Source organism: Streptopelia decaocto (genome assembly GCF_964273445.1).
Source record: "Streptopelia decaocto genome assembly, chromosome: 2".
NCBI lineage: Eukaryota > Metazoa > Chordata > Aves > Columbiformes > Columbidae > Streptopelia > Streptopelia decaocto.
In genome coordinates this window covers 88,796,148-88,816,339 of record NC_138655.1, presented here as the reverse complement: position 1 = coordinate 88,816,339, position 20,192 = coordinate 88,796,148, and the positions used below count along the sequence as shown (strand labels likewise).

The 20,192-nt window shown below is 35.2% G+C and overlaps 1 protein-coding gene across 2 annotated transcripts in view; it reads right to left on the bottom strand.

The window, feature by feature from the left end:
* The window catches only part of EXOC2 (exocyst complex component 2), a 127,506-nt gene that overhangs the window by 60,138 nt on the left and 47,176 nt on the right, over positions 1–20,192 (bottom strand). For both annotated transcript variants that reach the window (XM_082046630.1, XM_082046631.1), the window contains exons 8-12: positions 16,459–16,604; positions 16,266–16,347; positions 15,667–15,769; positions 12,736–12,854; positions 1,947–2,072 (exon numbers count right to left, since the gene is read on the bottom strand). In XM_082046630.1, the coding sequence (XP_081902756.1) occupies positions 1,947–2,072; positions 12,736–12,854; positions 15,667–15,769; positions 16,266–16,347; positions 16,459–16,604 (576 nt within the window). The remainder of the gene's footprint in view (positions 1–1,946; positions 2,073–12,735; positions 12,855–15,666; positions 15,770–16,265; positions 16,348–16,458; positions 16,605–20,192) is intronic.

Below are 20,192 nucleotides of genomic sequence, written 5' to 3'. Positions count from 1 at the left end.
TCAGGCTTAATCCCAAGCCTGCAGACAGCAGATATTTGTTAGACTAAGCTACTTCACATCATGACAAAAGGATATTCTGGTCATAAATTCAGGATATTTTGATTTCTTTGCTAGAGAAAGCTCCAATCTATATCAAAGCAAATTTTTAAAAAATTTATTCTACTATAATCTGTGCTATAACATCATAAAGATGAAACCAGAGCTACTGTTTCTATATTCTCGTGAACTTATGCTCAAGCAAGAGGTGAATTTATTTGAATACTGCAGTTTTGAATTCAAAGTCATTTGTTCAAACCACCTCATGGACAATCACTGCCAATCACATGGGTGAAAAAAACACACCAAGACATCAAAAAAAAAAAAAATCCTCAAATCTGCTAAAGAACAAAAGAATGCACAAGCAACCTGAAAACAGAGCCCATCATGGCATATTTGGAATGGCAGCTCCTGCACAAGTATGACAAGCAGTTGGTTTACTTTGGCTCTTCACTCAGAGAAATGCAAGGATGGTGGAGCTTTTAACTAAGCTCACAGTGGGCACTTGCACCCAAGTACCAATGAACTCAACTCAGAGGCAACTCATTCTAACTCTGTGGCCTTTGCAGTTGATTACTTTGATGTTCTGATTCTTCAGTTTTCCTTTGAATCTTGGTTTAAACTGGGAGCTACAATATCCGCAGAGCTTGCTGAAGATTTATCTTTTCCAGTTCGTAAAAGGTTATGGATCCATAACTAAGACTCTAAAAGCAAAAATAATTGATTGAATTGGAATTGCCTTCCGTAGATGCAACTATTTAAGGAGACACACATGGAAAAGCATTCAAACAAGGAAAAAATAAACTGGATTTTGGATGTTGCTTGCTACATTAAGCATGGTGTGTGTATTGTTAGTGGACAGTATCCAAGAACAACCAGTAATTTACTGTTTTGCTCTGTAACACTTGCTAATCAACTTCATTCAAGGTTTTGGGCTGAGGAAGGACAAAGGTAACAGTAACACAGTAATGTAATTACTTGGTATACATGTATATTTTGAAGAGTCTGTGTAATTTACATTTTGAAATACATTCAACTTCAAACTGTGACACAATTTAATTGTCTTGCATGTGAAGATACACCGTAGCAGCACAAGAATGTGCATTTCTCATTATTCTTCATTCTATGTTCTTGAAAGATTCTTGAAAGATTCCCTTCATTCTGCCTTTTGCTCAAAAAAAAAAAAATCCAGTATTTATAGATTTTTCTTTTTTTTTTTTTTTTTTTTTTTTTTTCCCAAGGAAGTCCATGGAATTGGGAAGAGATTAACATGAAAGCAGACCAAAGCCAAAAAGTCCTTCATAAAACCCCACTTTCTGGAAAAAAAAAAAAAAAAGTACTTTGGTAAGGAATTACCTATCCTGTGAAAAACATGTTTTCTGCTTCCTGTGGTTACCATGAAACACTCTTGAGATTAAGTTGTTTGGACAAGGGTATTGAAAACACGGCACACAAGGGCTCAGCTGGCTGTGGACATACTGATGTAGCTTCATCACACACTTTGTTTCCCTGAGTTTAGGGAATTAGGGAACAAGGACCAGATATAAGAAGTCACAGAAGGAGCAAATGCAAGGAGAGCCATCTTAGCGAACACACACACAAAAGATATAACAACAGCAAAAGGTGGTAGCCAGTAGGTGGTTATGTAAACCAAAACAAAAATTCTTGTTTTCTAGTAAGACAACTCTTATTACTTTCTACTACATGTTAAGAAAGATTTCAGCTATGAACTGCCCGTTACTTGCAAAAAACATATAGCATCTCTTTAGTATAAAATAGTAACCCATCAGAAGAAATAATTTGGTAACAAACCAAAACAAACACACAGAGTATGGGTTTCTGTGTTTTTTGACTACACCACACCCATAGGGAACTGCAGTTTTGTTTTTCCAAATGAAACAGATGCCTACCATCATCACGTCCAGACTGAAAGCTGCTGCCCCTTTTCAGTGAAGCAGTTTGACTGAGATGGCCAATCGGTGATGGACGCACATCACTGTCCAGGTCTAACATGGGGCTGTGGAGCAATGAGTTGCCTAGGGACAAAGGGAAAAAAGTTACAGTGATTTTGTACATCAATTGACTGCATGCAGAATTCTAATTTAACTCAGATGTGATACAAGACAAAAGTTATCAAGCAAAAACATTCTTAACCTTACTTATTTAGACTGTTCATCTACATCAATGCTACTCAATAACACCACTATTGACTCCTGCAACAAAGCCAAAACCACAAGTACCATGTGGGAAATACCATTCTTTGGTTTGTATGTTTATCTGTTTTTACTTTAATTAATGCCCTACAATTAGCTCCTTAAAAGACATGGACAAATATGTATTTATGCCACTAGTGACACAGCACACACTATTTTTTCTGGTGTGTACCAAAATGTATGTTTCAACAGCAAATGTTTCCTATGCCTCCAGCTAAAGCAGTAAAGGGCAGAGCGTTCAGCTACTTCTTAGCTGTTTGACCTGTATAGAGTTCAGGTAGAAAGAGTCCATCCATCATGAAGCACATGAACTAATGGCACTGTATGCTTGTGCATGTTTGTAAAACACCCCATACTTATTCATATCTACAGACACGCAAAATATTTCCCAGTGTATCAAATAATTATATTTTTCTTTAGGTACCTGTCCATATTTCGATCACTATAAGCAAGTCCTAAGCAATGATCTAATCTGATGCAGGTGGATAATTAAGAGTCTAACATACATTTTGGAAAACAACCATACAATAATGAGCAGACCATGAAAATTTTTTAATGTTCTGGACACTGCCAGTGCCTCTTCTAAAGACTAATTGCTGCTTTATGCATTTCACCTTGCAGATACATTTCTGAAAGTAACCATCAAAATTATTTTGGCATTGGCCAACTGAGCTGTAACAGCTAAACTTAAATGAATCACAATTCACAGAATTATAGAACAGCCCAGGTTGGAAGGGGCCTCGAAAGATCATCTGGTCAAATCTTTTGTGGGAATGGGAGCCTTGAGGAGATTATCTAGCACTTTGTCCAGTTGCATCCTGAAAACCTACAGTGATGGGGACTCTACCACATCCCTGGGGAGGTTACTTCAGTGATCGATCATTCTCACAGTAAAAAACCAAAAACAAAACAAAAAAAACAACAACAGAAACCCCCAACACTTTTCTTATATGGAGATGAAACCTCTCCTGGTAATTCATGCTGAGTTTTGTAGTGAGAATCTCAGCATTTGAGTTTATCTTGCTTGATCACTTCCATCAGTACCCATATTCACAACAGGAAGTACCCATCAGTACCCATATTCACAAAAGGAAGGCCACACAGTAAGAGCACCAGCTGCAACACTGCAATACCTATATTCAAGAATAAAACGAAGTAATTGGGATTTGAAGAATATTTATTCCGAATTTATGCTGCTCTTAGACCAGGATGGTAGTAAAGATGTACTTTCACTAGTATATAAAGATATACTAGTCACTTCAGCTGCTGGGGCTTAAAGAGCAGTATTAAGTATTGTGAAGCTTATCACAAACTTCCAATAGGTGACAGCATTGGGTTTTAGTTCCTTTTGAAAGAAGATCCTCCTCCCGTAATTCTTTAATGGCTTTTAAAGAGCTTTCCTGTGGCCTATCACTGTGGCATTGACATTACTGAGCTGTTAGTTCCTCCATTCATCTTAGTACTGTTCATACTATGATGCACCTAAGTAAAGGGATCCAATTTGCTACATCATTCACAGTTGTGGCAGACACACTGACTTGGTGAACCCATCCATGCTACCTTTAGCCTGCATTATGATTCTGTTCACTTTTTAACTCCTACACCACTTATTAAAAAACCTAATCTTTATGACACCTTTAAAATTGTTGAGTTTTCAGCAATATGGAATCCACTGCAGTGATTTCAGTGTATTATCCACTGTCACAGACAAGATCTACAATGAGTTGAGCAAGAATTTGGGGAAAGATTTTTTCCTTCTGAACAAGCTAAAAATACCAAATAATGAGAAAAGTAAAAACCTAAAGCTTTCAGAATTTTTTGAAGTATGTATGCGGCAAGTGAAAGGAGTTAATTATGGACTTGTATTATGCAAATACTTATACACAGCAGAAACCTGTGTAAGGTCACACATAAGCAGTACTTATGATTTAAACATCGATGACTTCTAAAACGTATCTTAAATGTTGTAAATTTGCAGTAATTAACTCCTGTGAAAGCATTACAGCAACCTTACATAATGAAGTAAAACCAAAACAAATTCATTCTTCTCCAGATTATAAAAAAGCACTCATTCAATATCTTACAGTTTCTACCCAGAATAAAAATAAAATTGTACAGAAGACCCTGAGAAATTTTAAGTGCCCCACATAGTTCTTGGGCTTCCCTAAGAACATATCTCTGTTTTATTTGGCCAAAAAAACCCCACCAAAAACATATGCCAAAAAGGGCAAATCAGAATTGTTACAGGCATTGCTAGTTAAAACATACACTAAAAAAAATCCCCAAGAGTGCAGCAATGCTATTTTTACAAACACTACGATTAAAAAAAGTAATCATACACCAAAACTTCTCTCTTTGATGTCTTCACATAGAATTTAGGTTCTCACCTTTCAAACACCTTGTTAATATGAGGAATTTCTTCTAAAAATGACAGTGCCAATTAAACCTCAGAATTAAGAAAACCAGACACACTTACCAAAGCATCTTAATGTGAATTAGCTCAATTAAAACCATTTGCTTGAGGGAGCTGAAAACGTGAAAATTTTGTATTTCTGCTGATACACTAACCCCACACTACCCAAATGGTTTATATATTCACCAGCAACAGAAAACATGTAAAGAATACTCTCTTGTTCCACCAGAAAAAACACATCATCAGTTTGCAGCCATACCAGGAAAAGAAAGTTTAACGTGAACTAATTTCTTAATTGGTTGTCTTGCATTACAAGCAAGTATAACACAGCAGCAGGGAACTACAACAGCTCATATACCCTCAGGACTAATAAACATCTGGACTATATTAGCAAAGCTGATCTTGCTTTCACCCTACCAGAAGATAGCGCTTGAAGACTGCACGCTAACACATAAATCTTCTAAAAAGTGAGACTTAACTTACAAACAATCTTCCTCCCATCCCAACTCATTCCCTCTCTGGAGCCAGAAGCTTAAATTTAGCAGCATAATGTAATACAATGAATTAATATTAGTATGTACTGTAGACAATAATATTTATAAAACTAAATAAACTACCCAAAAAATAATTTACTGCCTATTCATTATTCGATTTGTGTACTATTTCTGCATTCCTAGATCCTAAATATAGGACCGCAACAATCTCAAGTTTCAAGAAATTAACTTTTTACTGTGCTAACAGGTTTTAAGATGTTGTATAAATAGCATGAACAATACATTCCTGACAGATCTTCATTTTTTTTAAATGCACTGCATCTTTGAAGTTACAGAAGTATATTTTCCAAAATACAGCATCTACATGTAGCATATCTTTCAGTGACTCCAGTGCCAAGTATATATTTAACCAAAGAAACACAGGAAAAATAAATGTACCACATTCTCTTCTTCTATCAGTCATGACAAACCAGAACTATAATTAAAGCCTTACTACATTTACAACTGTAAAATCATGAGAAGACCAAATAAGAAGTTTTAAAAATCTTAACATTGCCTTTTTTTTAAAAGGATTTTAAAGGTTTCAACTTTTTGTGCACAGATATTTTGAAAGCATGTAGAATGAAATAAAAACATTCAGATACTGTGTCAAATATAAATAGCTCAACAGCTTTGTTCAGGACCTGTTCTACCGCAGTAAGTTCTCACCAATATAAGGATCTAAAAAAATAAGTGCAATGCTTTTTGAGGTCATTTATTTAATTTGTGCTTTCACTTTCTGTAAATCAAAAGTCACCTGTGCTGACCCTTAATTGCAGGTTTACTCTAAGTTTATCAGTACTGGAGTTGTTACAGGGTGTTTACATGCTGACAGCACTTATGGCTCATGTACATACCATGACCCCATTTTTTGGAATGTTACATGTATGTTCTTGGCACGCAGCATGTTACAGCCTCCATTAAAGAGACAATCAACATGAAATTTGCTTAAATCAGGTTTTTCCATGATCTGCAAAACCAGTCAATGATTTAAATCTTTAAAAGCAGCTTTTCTTTCATATTTTAAACCTATTACCAAACCGACTGTAAAAATTGTTCTGGAATACCCATCGCTCCACAACTCTGCTTGTTTATCCCTCCCTTGCAGCCTGACAAGCAGAGGTTTCTTGTGGGAGTCACACATCTCCCGCCTCCCTCCTGTAACCCAGCCTCAGCCACTGTAATTCCGCCAGCCCGGCGCATCACTTATATGACATTCAGCTAAAGCTTTTTACTGGGTGACCAGGGGATAATATAGTGCCAGTATTTTTTGCAGTGATAAAGAAAATTGTTAACAAGTGACCAGCCTCAGGCTGAATAGTTTTTCAGTGTAATTTTCCATGGTAATTCAAACACCAGTTATTCCACAGACTGCATGCATATAGACAGCGTGTATATGAGCAAGATTAAATGAAATAAAAGACCCTACAGATGTGCAACCAGGTGAATACAGTTAGTGTACTCTTTCATCCATTATATACCCTACAGTGAATTTTCTCACAGGCTACAATAGCAAGGGAAGGCTGATCTATAGCCTCTAGACTCTCTGAAGGGCGACAGACTTCCTTACCACCCTTAAACACCTTTGAACATTTTTTCCTGCTCACAGCGGGTCCTTGTCCTGTGCTGCAGCCTGACCACCCACTGTTGCTTGTTGACCAAACAGCGCCTGGAGCCTGCACAGACACAACCAGGCTGAGATTCCTTTCAAGGACACCGCATTGAGAATTTCAATTTGTCTAGGCAACAAATTAGACAAGCAGGAGAAATTACCGAAAAATTAACCTGCTCAACAGATGAACGACTGCATTTTATTCTTTTTCTTGAGGACTTTTATTCTTCTAACTGTGCATTTATTAGGAACCTGACATTTTTCAATGATTGAGAAGAAAATGGATTGTATTCCCAGCAGACAGAAGAGTGCAGAAGATTGAAATTGCTGCACTTTATGGAAAAAATGTTTTTGGAATACATTTTTAAATTAATGCTTTTTTAAATCTTAAGGCTAGTCATCATTATACTAAAAATATTTATAATTAAACTATTTTTCAGTTTACCACAAAAAGGGTAATTGGACCTATTATATCCAGTGGTGTTCTAAGTATTTCACAGCCTAAGGGTAATCCTTATTGTCCGTCCTGCAGGCCAAAAAAATACTGAAGTAAGAGCCAAACATTTCAATTCAGTACATAAATAAAAATGACGTCATTTTACCAGCACTAGCTCCAGTGGACATCAGCAACTTTGAAAACAACCTGCTTTTACTTAACTGCCCAAATAAGGAACTAAAAGACTAGAGCAGACACCAAGGCAAACTTCTGGTCACAGAAGAGTTTCGCTTTATCTTCAGAAGTAATAATCTTTTCAATTTTCATTTTAAACTATCGGTGCTGCTTTTTAATCACAATATTTACTGTTTCAATAATACTCTAAATATTAAAGTATTATATAAAATATTATATAAAATGAGAATGTCCCCTGCACTTCTGAACATGTCAGATTGTACCAAAAACTATAAATAACAGCAAAGTTACACATATGGGTAATAAAAAGGAAAACAAATCCAGTGTCAAATTTGTACTGATTAATTTTTAGTCTTTTTATTTTTTTCTTTTAATTAATAACCCATTAAGGGTTTGCTTGACATCTGCTGTCAAAAGGGTATTTCTGCTACGGACAGGGGATGTGGTTTAGACATGAAATAGCTCCCAGCTGCAAGAAGTCTTCTTCCAGATGTACAGTAAGCAAAGGCAATAGAAGAGAACCAGCTGCTAAGATAACAAATTGAAAAGGCCCTTTTGACACAAGCCTTGCCGGCCTGTCTGATCTAACAAAGATGGATCATTCATTGCAAGGTGAATAGAATCTCAGTGTGCCATATAAGAAAGAACAACGCGGTCTAAGCATCCATCTCTCTCTTTCACGCAACGTACAGCTGCTGTCACTCTGGCACAGCAAAACTCTGCATAGTTTTTTACAATATCTGGAGAGCTGTGCATCACATTCTGAGTGCTGCATTTTTTTTTTTCCATCAATAAGAACTGCAACAAAAATCACAATGATCAAACTAGTACACTCTGGTTTTAACTGTCTCTATCTTGGGAAGTTCAATAAGTTGTATATTATACAACTTGCAACACAAAAGAGCAGCAGAAAGATCACACTACAACTGTGTTAGTGTTTCCATTTACAGTCTTAGTTTCTAAAGGGTACAAACAGATAGCTTGCTTGCAAAAAATGTTACATATCTCAGAAAGGTCTGTTAAGAAATTAAGACTGTTTCAGTCAGTTTGATGATAACTGGATTACAGTCCCTGTCCATTTTAGCTCAAAGTATCATGAAACCTCCTAAGGCACTATTAAAGTCTAAGCAAATAACCATTGGCCACACAGAAAAGAGTCTTAACCTCCACAGCTTCTTTCCCTGATACTCACGTTAAGAATCTCCTTGCTTAACTCATTTTGGCTATCTGCCTAGAGCCCCAGGCAAATTTTAAACTAAACCTCATTTATTTACATTGATTTTCATGTCATTTTACGTCATTATATCCCCCATGTTTCCTGTGCTCCAACAAGTCTGGGAAGCATAAACCATAGTGAAAAACTACAATCATGCCCCGATAATAAGGCAATTGCAAAGTAAAATAAAAAATTACAAATACATAAAATCTTAATTGAAGGAAATCATTTACTATCCAGGTACCATGTTTAAATGTCCACAGACTTCTACAAATCCTAAATTCAAAGTTCAGAAGAAGCTATTCAGACTTTAGCCAATACAAGGCATAAAATACCAGCACAATTCAGTTCATCATTCAACTATCTCTTGCTAGAGATGTAAGAAATTTTGTTTTGAGGGAGCACAGTCTTCTTCCATGTTGAGCTTTATATTCAGAGCCTTCAAAATGCTCTTTTTCCTGTCCATTCAGCCTCATGAATCTCCTTCTCTCTAATACATCCACATATTAAGTAACCACAGCAAAGTGGCTTTGTCTACTTCAGGTCCTTGCAGTGGGGCAGCAATAGCGGGATGTGATCAGATTTATGAAGGGAATTCATCAACGCTTCAGGAAATGACTTCATAACCATAAAAAAAAAAAGTTTCAAAAACAATAAGAGAGTGCAACTGCCTATTCCATTAGTGATGCAGATAAATATTAAATAGAAAAAAACAAAAAGTTAATAAATCCCATATCTACAGCTGCACCTTTAATGAAAAAATCTGACCATCAGGGAAGCAGAAGAACAGCTTTGTGATCTGGGCATCCCCTGTACTGTCTCATGCTTCCACTCTGACTTTGGCTGTGTGGTCTCTTTGTCCTGGCTGCTCATACTTCAGAGCACTTCAGAGCAGGAGAAATTTTTATCTGCCATCATACATACATATCCACTCTTTAAAACACACAGTCTTGGATTCCAACAGTTTCTCATAAAATGAACATCAACTGCCTGCATTTTTTTTTTTTTACCTCACAAATGAGGAAGGTCTGCTATGGCTATACAGAGCCATTTGTCCTGACTGCCATTACTAGGGGGCTGGATGGGATGACACATCACTAAATGTCTTAAAGAAGATAGGAGAATATGCTATTTCTATTATAAGAAAATGAAATTATTTCACTTGTAATGACTCCTACTAGTATGGAGACAACTGGGACAGTTTTGTACAGAGAGCACACAGTTGGCTTATGATATCACTGACTTAAATTTGAAGTAAGTTCTCCTCAGAATTCACTTAGATGAATTTCCCTTGCTGGATACATCATGTCCAGCAAACAGTTTTTTTGAGAATAATTTTTTTAACAATCAGCTACAAAAATCCTATCCAGAATGACTGAGTTTTCAATAACGACTTTTCCAAGTAAGAAAAGCAAAGGCTTTCATCTAATTCCAAATCCATTTCAGGTAGTAAAATTCATTAATGATTCACAGCACAGCCCTGCATTGAAAACTAATAAAATAGCAGCAAAATGCTTTGGCATAAACTCAGTCAAAACTTGAAAAATCGTGCACAAACACAAAAATAGATACAATCTGCTACTGAGGTTTAAGTTTACTGTGCTGAAAAGTTTTGACTAAGTCAGTTTGAATGCACAGGTTCACAGTCAGAAGAAGAATGAAGCTAAGAAAAGCAAGGAATTGTTGATATGTTCAAGGTGGAACTGTAATTGCTGTCTGCTTATTTCAGCGTACACAATATGAAGTCTACCATCTGCTAGAAACAATGTCTGTTATCCCTGTTGAAAAGGGTAACCTAGAAAGAGATTTAATGCCCTTTTCATCAGAGTATCAACCTTACAACCCGCCTCTTCCTCCAAATGCTTGATATACAAAATAATCTTTTTTGGAAGCACATTTGAACTGGAGGAGTCTAATGTTTGAAAATTTATTACTATTTTCTCTTACAAATAACCTGTGAATTTATGAACACATAAACCACATTTCTGACTTGTTTAAGTTGATTAGATTGCTCAAAGTCTAGCATAATCAATTTTATATCTATGAGTAAAAGCCCACAATTTTCCTCTTTGAAAAGCATACATCTATTGAAGTAGATTAAAATACATTCTATGCTTCTGGTCACAATCACCTTTATTCTACTTGGCAGTTAATAGCAATTCTTCCAAGTTTTATTTTTTCCTTCTCCTGTCTGGTGTATGCCAAAATTAAAGATCTATGGAAAGGAAAAAAACACATTCAGCAACCTCCCTTTGTCCTACCAGATACTAAGTGAGAAATTCTATCAACTAAGATCAATTATTGAATATTTTACAATGTATCCTAAAACTACATTAGTAACGATCACATAAAAGGCTGGAAGAAAACTACTGAAATTTGATGAGTTCTTTAATAGAAGTGATAATATATTAGTATTTGTTTCATATATGCACTAACTATTAACTATTCATACATACATTTACCGGGCATTCAAGTTATTTAAATTCCCTCTTCTGTGAGCCAAAAAAAGCTGCTAACATAATAGCCCCTTTGATATTAAGGCTGAGGTAAGCAGATTTGTTGCAAGAAAAACACCACACTGGTTGAGATTTTCAAGGCAAGCCTAGGAATTTAGACACGTTTTCCATTCATTTACTGGAGCATGCACTTCAAAATTACATAGAGCACTACAACAAAAAGGTCTGAAGCACTTAGTATCCTCATGCCCCTGTTTTTCTTGCTAAGAAGCTGAGAGATGGCTATATAACAATTTGCAAGTGAACAAAGAAAAAGCAAGCTTAGAACTGTCAACCACAGTTATTTTTGTGAGTTTTGCTCCTGACAGCTGTTATGTTGGCGGGTGGTGGTGGTCACAGCTCAGGGTTTTGCTAAGGAGAGAAGGTGGGGAGGTTTTGAAAACATTCTGAATTTTGACCAGAAGACCAAGAAACCAATCTGGTGTTCCAGCTGGTCCCACAGGACTCCACGTCATGTTGTGGAACAAAGTCGGTTGGTGAGTGCTTTAAGCCAAAATGTACTGACATCACTGTCATATATGATGCACCCTGTGAACTCTATACCTGATGTCACAACCTCTGCTAACAAGAGTTTAAGCCTCTTGCAGCAATTTTACAGCACATTTCTGCAGCAGTTCCAACTCTGTAAGATTTCTGTGGTTTCTCAGAAGAGAACACCTTATTTGGTTTGGGATACACACACACCAGTAGTAAACATGGGAGTTACCTATAAGCCAAGAGACACCAGATTCCAATATGCCTACTCATTTCAGAAATACCAGCAAACTCATTAAGACTTCTGGAGAAATAAGGCATTACTCGTGACTTTCTAATTTAAAAATCCAGTTTTCAGATTTTACTACTGGAAATGCCAGGCCAATAGCCTCCCATCTACTGCCTTTTGAAAATACTCTAACTTAATAGACCATGTTAACTGGTAGCTAAATTGCTACCACACCCGAAAACAATAGCTACAAGTGCACATTTCTTTAAGGAGCAACACTGGCAAAGTCAAAGACAGAATACAACTAAGTATTCATATTGGTCTTAATATAACCTGTCTAAATATCCAATTTGTCCAACTCCGAGGTCTGTGTCTGAACAATGTAGCCTGAATTTTGAAACTGCACATGAACAAAGAACAAGAAACACTACATGTCAAGAAAATACAGATTATTCCACTATGCCCCAATGCCCTACATATCCATATACTAATGGCATATCTTGTGACAAAGAAATCTAACTGGCATATTCAGACAACAATCCAAACTTCATACAACCTCAAAGAAGAATTTCAAGACGACAGTCAACTTCAGATGATTGAAATTTAATGCTTTTCCCATGTAAAGAGCTTAAAAGTTGTAAGTTAAACAAAAAGAAAAGTCCAACTGCTGTTTTGTTTTTATAATAGAAGAAAAAAATACAAGTCTGTATTCAACTTCGTAAAAAGCTATCAAAATGGAGGGGAAAAACCCCCCAATATCATTCATACACTAAAACTTGTCAAATAAAAGGCAATGCCAAATTCCTAAGTGTCACATATATATATATATATATATATGCATAAAACAAAAATATATCCTTGCCTTTTTGTTCTTTAACATAGCTCTCCTTACAGTTGTGCATGAGCTGCAGAATCCACTGATGTTGAGCACCAATGCACTGCCAAGCAGGGTCCCCAGGCGCATGAAGATCTGAAAGATATCTGTAAAACCCAGTCCAAAAATCACAGTTCTGACTTGACACACTGAAGGCCTCATTAAAACAGACCAAAGATGTATTAAAAACTACTTTTTCTTTTTTTTTAACATAGTTTTAAAATTCAAGAATTGTTAAGATACACTCATACCCAATGCAAACACAAGCTTTGCATGCTCCATTCTTCATATAGCGTAGCAAAATTACACCAAAAAAACTTGTGGAAATAAACAAATTCATGTATATTTAATAGCACATTAATATGTATTTTCCGTGTGTCTCTAGTAAAGTACTCAGCAAACCAAGCTCTTATCTGCCAAGGCTGCAGTTCAGTACTTCATGTCTCACTTGGAATCAATGATGACATCTCAAGCACATAAAATATGGTATTTTTTTCCTGCTTTATATGTTCTGATTGTATCACCACATAACCTTAACAAGTAAACAGAGAAGATATTAATTTTTGGCAGCTCATTAAGCACACACATGCACTAACAAATGTAAACCAAGCTCCTGGTGTGGTGTTTTGTTTTGTGGGTGTGTTTTGTTTTGTTTTGTTTTGTTTTTGTTGTTCTTGTTTTTTTTCCCATTAGGATCTGCAAACAGTCTGGGAAAAAAAGAGGGGAGGAGAGATAATGAAAAGAATTGGGGCTTCTAATAAGCAGAAGAAAAATACCCTCTGTCTTCGGGGAAAGAGGAGTATTAGCAACCAGCTGTTGTGATTTTGAAGGGAACATAGAAGTATTATAGGCTAACATTTGGCATTCAACTCTATCTGAGAACAGTACTTTCAAAAGAGTATTTTCAAAAAGCAGTATCTGCTCTACTATTTAATGCGCTCCTTTCCACTCTGCATTAATGAGACTGAGGGCAGATTCAAAAATTCAAGATGCTGAAGGTGAAGTAGACTTATTTATTATTTTAAGTAGTGTAGGGAATGTTTAACTTCTTCACAAAATCTGCATTACTACAATAATGCCTAATTTTAATTAGGACCGTGTTGCAAAATTCTGTCTTATTTGAGAACTGTCTGCATCACTTGAACAAAAAATAAACTGTCAACGTAGGACGGGTTGAATGGATAAGAACATGACACAACCCACCATTTGGACAGGGTGACATTTATAAATCAGGAGCTCATGTCCTTCCTCATTGTTAAGGGGGACTTTAGTCTTTGCTTAGACACAAAATTAAAAAAAAAAAGAAAAATAACACTGGTCTTAGAAAAAACACATCTACTTGGCTGTTAAGTGATATTGTAAACTGTTTGTGAACAGTATAAAATAATTATCAGTGTAAATACCAGAATAAAGTGAGATGAAAGTATGAATTGAAGTCTAATTATAAAGATAAACATTGAGCATCTGAGGGGTAAAACCACAGTATTTTGGGTCTCGCTCAGTCTTAGACATTGGAGACATACAAAACAAACATATAAAGGAAGAAAAACCCTCATAAAAATAGCAGGGTTTATGCAAATAATTTTACAATTAGGGTTTTATTAATTTCCTCTTAGCTGAAGTGCTCTGAAGGAAGTTTTCTTCACACTTTGCCTCCAGAAAATTTACACTGCTAGCACACATTAGCATATCTGAAGTAGTGAAACTAATTTAATTGCTTTGTATGCCGGCATTCTGTTAATTCATTAGAAATAAATTGTTTCACAATTGTCCACTCCCTGCTCTCCCGCATTATATTATTTTACATGTGGAAATACATTTGGTAGTTACATTAACACAGTCTGCTTTATCGTAGGCTGGGATATATTTAAAGACTCAATACTTCAAGGTAAGAGGCCTAGAGAAAAACTACAATAACCAAAAACCAAACTAACAAAACCCCCCACAAACAAACAAACAAAACCCCCACAAACAATAAACTCATAATCAAACACATATTCAACTCTGATTCTTCCAAAGAATCCTTAGAAGAGATCATAAGACTTGGCTTAGATAAAGAAGCTGCTCTTTAAGGTTTTCAAGACTGACATAGAAAGGAAACAGTAGTGTCTCCTTCAGAGATACAAAATGCTTAACTACTCACCTTAAAACACAATTCCAATAAATGGGCAGTATTTATATAGCACTCAGAAGAATGAGAAGCACTCTACATAAATGTACACTGCCATTGTCTTCATAAACTAACACAAAGGGACCTAATATATCAATTCCGCACTTCTGTTCGACAGTGCCTGGTGAGTGTACAAAACAGTGAAGACCTCACATGAGTGTTAGAATTTTAAGAATGCTTCACACGCAGCATATTTGGCCTACATCTTTTAAGACAACTGAAAAAAGCACTCAGAATGTCAAGCCACACTAGGAGCCCTAGTAACATCCAAAACTCAAAAGCTTACCAAGTAAAGCCATCACTTGTTCCAGAACACTGTAAAGTTTGAATTCAAGGACTGTAAAGCAAGTTAAGGTCTACCAGTAGAAGAAGGTCCAGTCAACTCATGTCACTAGGCCTACAACAGACTTCGGCTTTGTGAATGGCAGAAAATCTAGGAATTTCAGTGAAAACTGGGGAACTGCTTCGTGTTCATGAAATATAAAGGAACTACACTATTTAGACTGAGTAGTAAACGAGCCAAAACCAAATTTAAATGGCAGTTTGTATTAAACCCTCCTTATTATCTGACTCAGGAGTACCAATCCACTGCCATTATTTATATAATCATAACATCTTAAATTCTCCACTTACAGCTTTAAAATTAGTATTTAAACCACAGTAAAAATAGTTACTACCCTATTTAGGAAACAGATTTAAATACACATCTAACATGATATGTCTGATGAAGACACGAGTCAGATTATTACCTTATATAACGTTTTTGATCATGTAACGTTGATGGAGTTTCAAGCAGCTTATCCAATAGAAGTTCTCTTAAAGCTTCAATTCTGGTTTCAACTTCAGCATAATCTAGAGGCAGGGAGAGGAAATAAATCCAATATGTGCCTTCAGCAGGGCTAGGAACTGAAAACTGTTATTTTTCTAGGACATCAGACACCTCTAGAGTTAATGTGGAAATCAATATAGCTCATTTTATAACAAGCCACATCTGAAAATTTTGTATACGACAGTTCTACAAAACAAGAAAACTGGACTTTCAAGTCTTTCCAACAATATGCCAGTGAAAGATACCTAAAGACACATTTTAATCACTGTAACTTTTTTTTTTATGTACAGTTAATACCAAGCATTAATAAATAAATAAAATCGTCTATGATTTCATGTTCTGCTTTATATACTTTACTCAGAATATTTGCCAGAAATATTGTTTAGAGTAATTGGTTCCTAAAGATCCATAACTTCTATGGATTAAAATCCTTAATAAAACTCACATAAAGTTATTTAGACTACTATGTGCTTTTTAGCCTTTAAGTTGAAAAAAAAGAAAAGAGGCAAATAATCTTACATTTTTTGAATACCTGAACCTCTGTCTTTCCGAAGAGTGACTTGGCTTTTTCGTAGTCATTAATAACTACATCGTAATCACCCTTAAAAAAAAGACCAAAACAAAACACACAAAGAACAAACATTTATATTTGTAAAGAAAAGGGCAACAGACTAATTTGAGCAAATAGCAAAGTATTTTTAAAGGATTATACCTTCTGGATATTTCTTTCAATATTCAAAGGAAGGTTGAAAAGAAATTTAAAACGTTGTAGAACATTAAGTGCATTCCTCGTTGAATCAGCTTTGTCCTTGCGACCCAGAACTTCCTGGAATAAAGTATCTGCTGTGTTACTGGCTCCTATTTTAAAAAGGACAAAAATAAGAGAAAGAGTAAGTAATTAGTTCAAATGACATACATATTTTCCTCATTTTAATGAGTCATTCAACTTTTTTAAGAGCAAATGAGTAATTATTGCTACATTTCTATAGTTTAGTTCAACTGTGTTAACATTTTACAACTGATGAAATACTATTTCCAAGTGAACCACTTAGCATTTTAATGTGGTAAGACCTCTGTGTAATTAAAAACAATCACTCTTTCCTATTTCAAATGCTTAACTTTGCTGCAGATATTTTAGTTTGCTTTGGCTCCAGATCCACATTTTACAACTAAATTATGCATCTCAGGATATGGAAAAAAGCCATAGAAAGGTTTTTTTTTTTTGTTTTTGTTTTTTCACAAAAGTATAATTTCGTAAATTAATGTCATAGTTTTAAGAGTTATCACAGGCTTTTGCAAACACCGGTTTTGTGTTTTCAAATTAAGTCTTCAAAATCATTAACAACATTTTATATTTAAGTGAGTCACTTAGAAGTACCCATGATTAAATCACAGACAATAGCATGACAGAAAAAAAAAAAAATCTAACTAGCTGGTCACGCTAACAGAATGAATACAAATTGTCTTCACATTTCTTTAAAAGTCTTACTGGCATCATCACATACAGGATCAAGCCTTGGTCAACGATTTCACGCGGTTAAGTTTCTACACTATCTGGGAATACTCTTGAGTAAGTACATTAAATATAGCCTTAAAACCTTTTCTATGCAGACTAAAAAGCATTCTGTTTTGTAATATGGATAATTTCTTAACACAGAATAATACAATTGAATTTATAGTAGGGAAGATTTACAAAGCATGAAAATATTTGCATTTTCAACTTGTGACTTATTTTTAATTAAAAAAAAAAAAGAAGTAGAACTGTTTTAGGCTTTTTGATCATTGCGTGTAGAAGTTTCTACTTTATCTGGTCTAGTGACTATACTTTAAGCAAAGATGAAAAAAATTACATCAGTCTCACTGGGTGGCTTGCATGCCATTTTCTCTACTCAACACTGTGGGTGGCCTGCTCATGTTAAAAGTAGTCTTTGTAAAATAATTGTTATATCTAAATAATGTTTAAACTTTGTTGAAATTTTGAAGCCTTGAAGTAAAAAAAGTTTTGTCAGGATAGCTATTTCTGCTGCATACTATTTAGCATAGATTACTTTAATCCATTAAGGAGAAATACACAATGAAAACAGCTAGCTGGATATTTAAATAGAGACCACTGATAAAGTACAATTTTTCTCTTGAGATTATGATAAATGCTTGTTTGGTAAATCCTTCTAGTAAGTGACACGTTCTTTTTTTTTGTTAGAATTCATATGTTTCTTGTCCATACTTTCAACAGCCAAGAAGCAATGTACCCTATCTGGGAATTAAAGTTATATTCTCAACTAATTTTTTTTTAATTCAATGCAAATGTTTTTAAAAGGCAATTCATAACTGCAGGAATAGCACAGTGATTTCCATCTTTAGTTTAAAACTACATACATTCATCTCTTCATTAATTAATTTCCTATAGAAATCCTCAAGTCAAGTGAATTATTTTACTGTTTTTTCTATGGGCGCTTTTTTCTGTTTTACACGGAAATTGAAATATATCAAATTAATGAAATTAATGAAATTCAGTACTTCATGGAAAATAGGTCTGCATTTTTAGACTTTAAAAAATATTATACATTTTCTTCCCTCCTCACGCCTTTACATCCTTTCTACATTAACAATCTTTGTATCTTGATTACTGACAAATAATCTAAACCTAAATAAAGTCCATGGATAAAAACTCAGGTCCTATATTGACTAACGATGTTTTCAAAACAGATGATTTATCTTCTATGTGCATTTTTTTTTTTACTTCAAAATAAAGCTCTTGTTATCCAACAGTTGTCTTTCATAGAACATTACAGAACATAATGGAATATGATTGACCTCCTTTAAGATACAATTCTTCATTAAATTCATTATAGCACACCATATACTTTTTATAAATATATATTGAATAGCTTGTTTAGCAATTAAATTTAGCAAAAACTCTAAACATTTATAATTTTGCCTATAACACTAGACCATGCTTCTAGTAACCCCTGCTATTTCAATCCAATAATTTGGCACACTCTTAACACACATTCGGATGCCATGAAAAACATCCTTATTCTTTGGAGTTTGTAATCAAGCTCATAACGCCAATTGTCTCTCAAAATATGCACTTACAGTAAATGTAAAATTCAACTACAGACTTGAAGTCATTTTTGAAAGCCGGTCCTGTTACTCATGGATTATAGAAGCTTTTCAATGGTCAGACAAGAAACAAAGCTTTGATCCTGAACTACTTTGCATAATATTATTTACTCTTTTAAAATCCCTGTATTCCTACTTCCCTCCCACCCATCATGACTTGCAAAGTATCAAGAGGAAAAGGGGCCAATTCTTTTCACAACAGAACCAAACTTAATATAATACCACTCTGAAGCTCCTGGCACAAGTTCCTCTATAGATCCAGCTTGAAAAAGACAGTCTGCGTTATCTGCATACAGATTTTAGCCACCATTTATCAAACTAAACAGCTATTACAGGTAGGTATGTCTCATGTTAGTGTGTAGGAAAATGTCACAGACCTAAAATCTTGCTTTTTAATTTAAAATATGTCATCCAATTCTGTCAAAGGGAAAGTGCTCTCCAACGAATCTGTGCCTGGTGCATGACATAGCACAAATACAGAACACAGAGCATTGTGGATTGCACTGGCAAATTTCAGCAAATGCTTTTTTTCTCCTGTCCTATATGTATCAAATATTCTGCACACACAGAGACACATTTGAATCTTTATATGTAGTGTGTGTGAGAGGTTTTTTTGTGTGTGCTTGGGTTTTTTGCATTCCAGACAACAAGATTGGGGAATAACAATGTTCAAGCTACACCTTTATTGTGAGCATTAATGAATCTCTACTGAGAAGAGCTAGCGCTGTTCACACACCCCCTGCTTTCTTTGTGCTCCCCACACAAAAACACACATACAGTCACTGCTTTCTTCATACAAGAGAAGAAAAACAGTGAACTTCCATGTCACTTTCTTGATTTCATAAAACACACTCAGACTTTCCAACACTGAGTCAGCTATCTGCATGTCATTCCTGCTTATTGATACAGCACTAAGGGAAACATCCCTTCCTCTGTGAAAAAAATCACAATGAAACAAAGTAAAATTATCTTGGCAGAAATCCCAGAATGAAAAAAAAAGTAACTTTTTTGATCTGATGAAACACATACCGACATGCAGCAAATTCAAGCCGTCTCTCTCAGTGCAACCTTACAGTTAATACAGAGAAACAGTAAAAAAATAACTGACAGCTTTTCAAAGTTTCTTAAAAGAATGCTAATTCCAAGTAGTCTAAATGGCAGCACATTAAGTGATAAAGATTCTGTTAATAGACCTTGTTATTGCAAACAGTTTTTTTTTTTTACCTCTTTTGCTCAGACTTCTTACAATCCTGGTATTTAGCTTTGCTCATCCTTCTACAGTTCTGTCTATCCATACAGCTCCTGTTTTCTTTCTCCATTCAA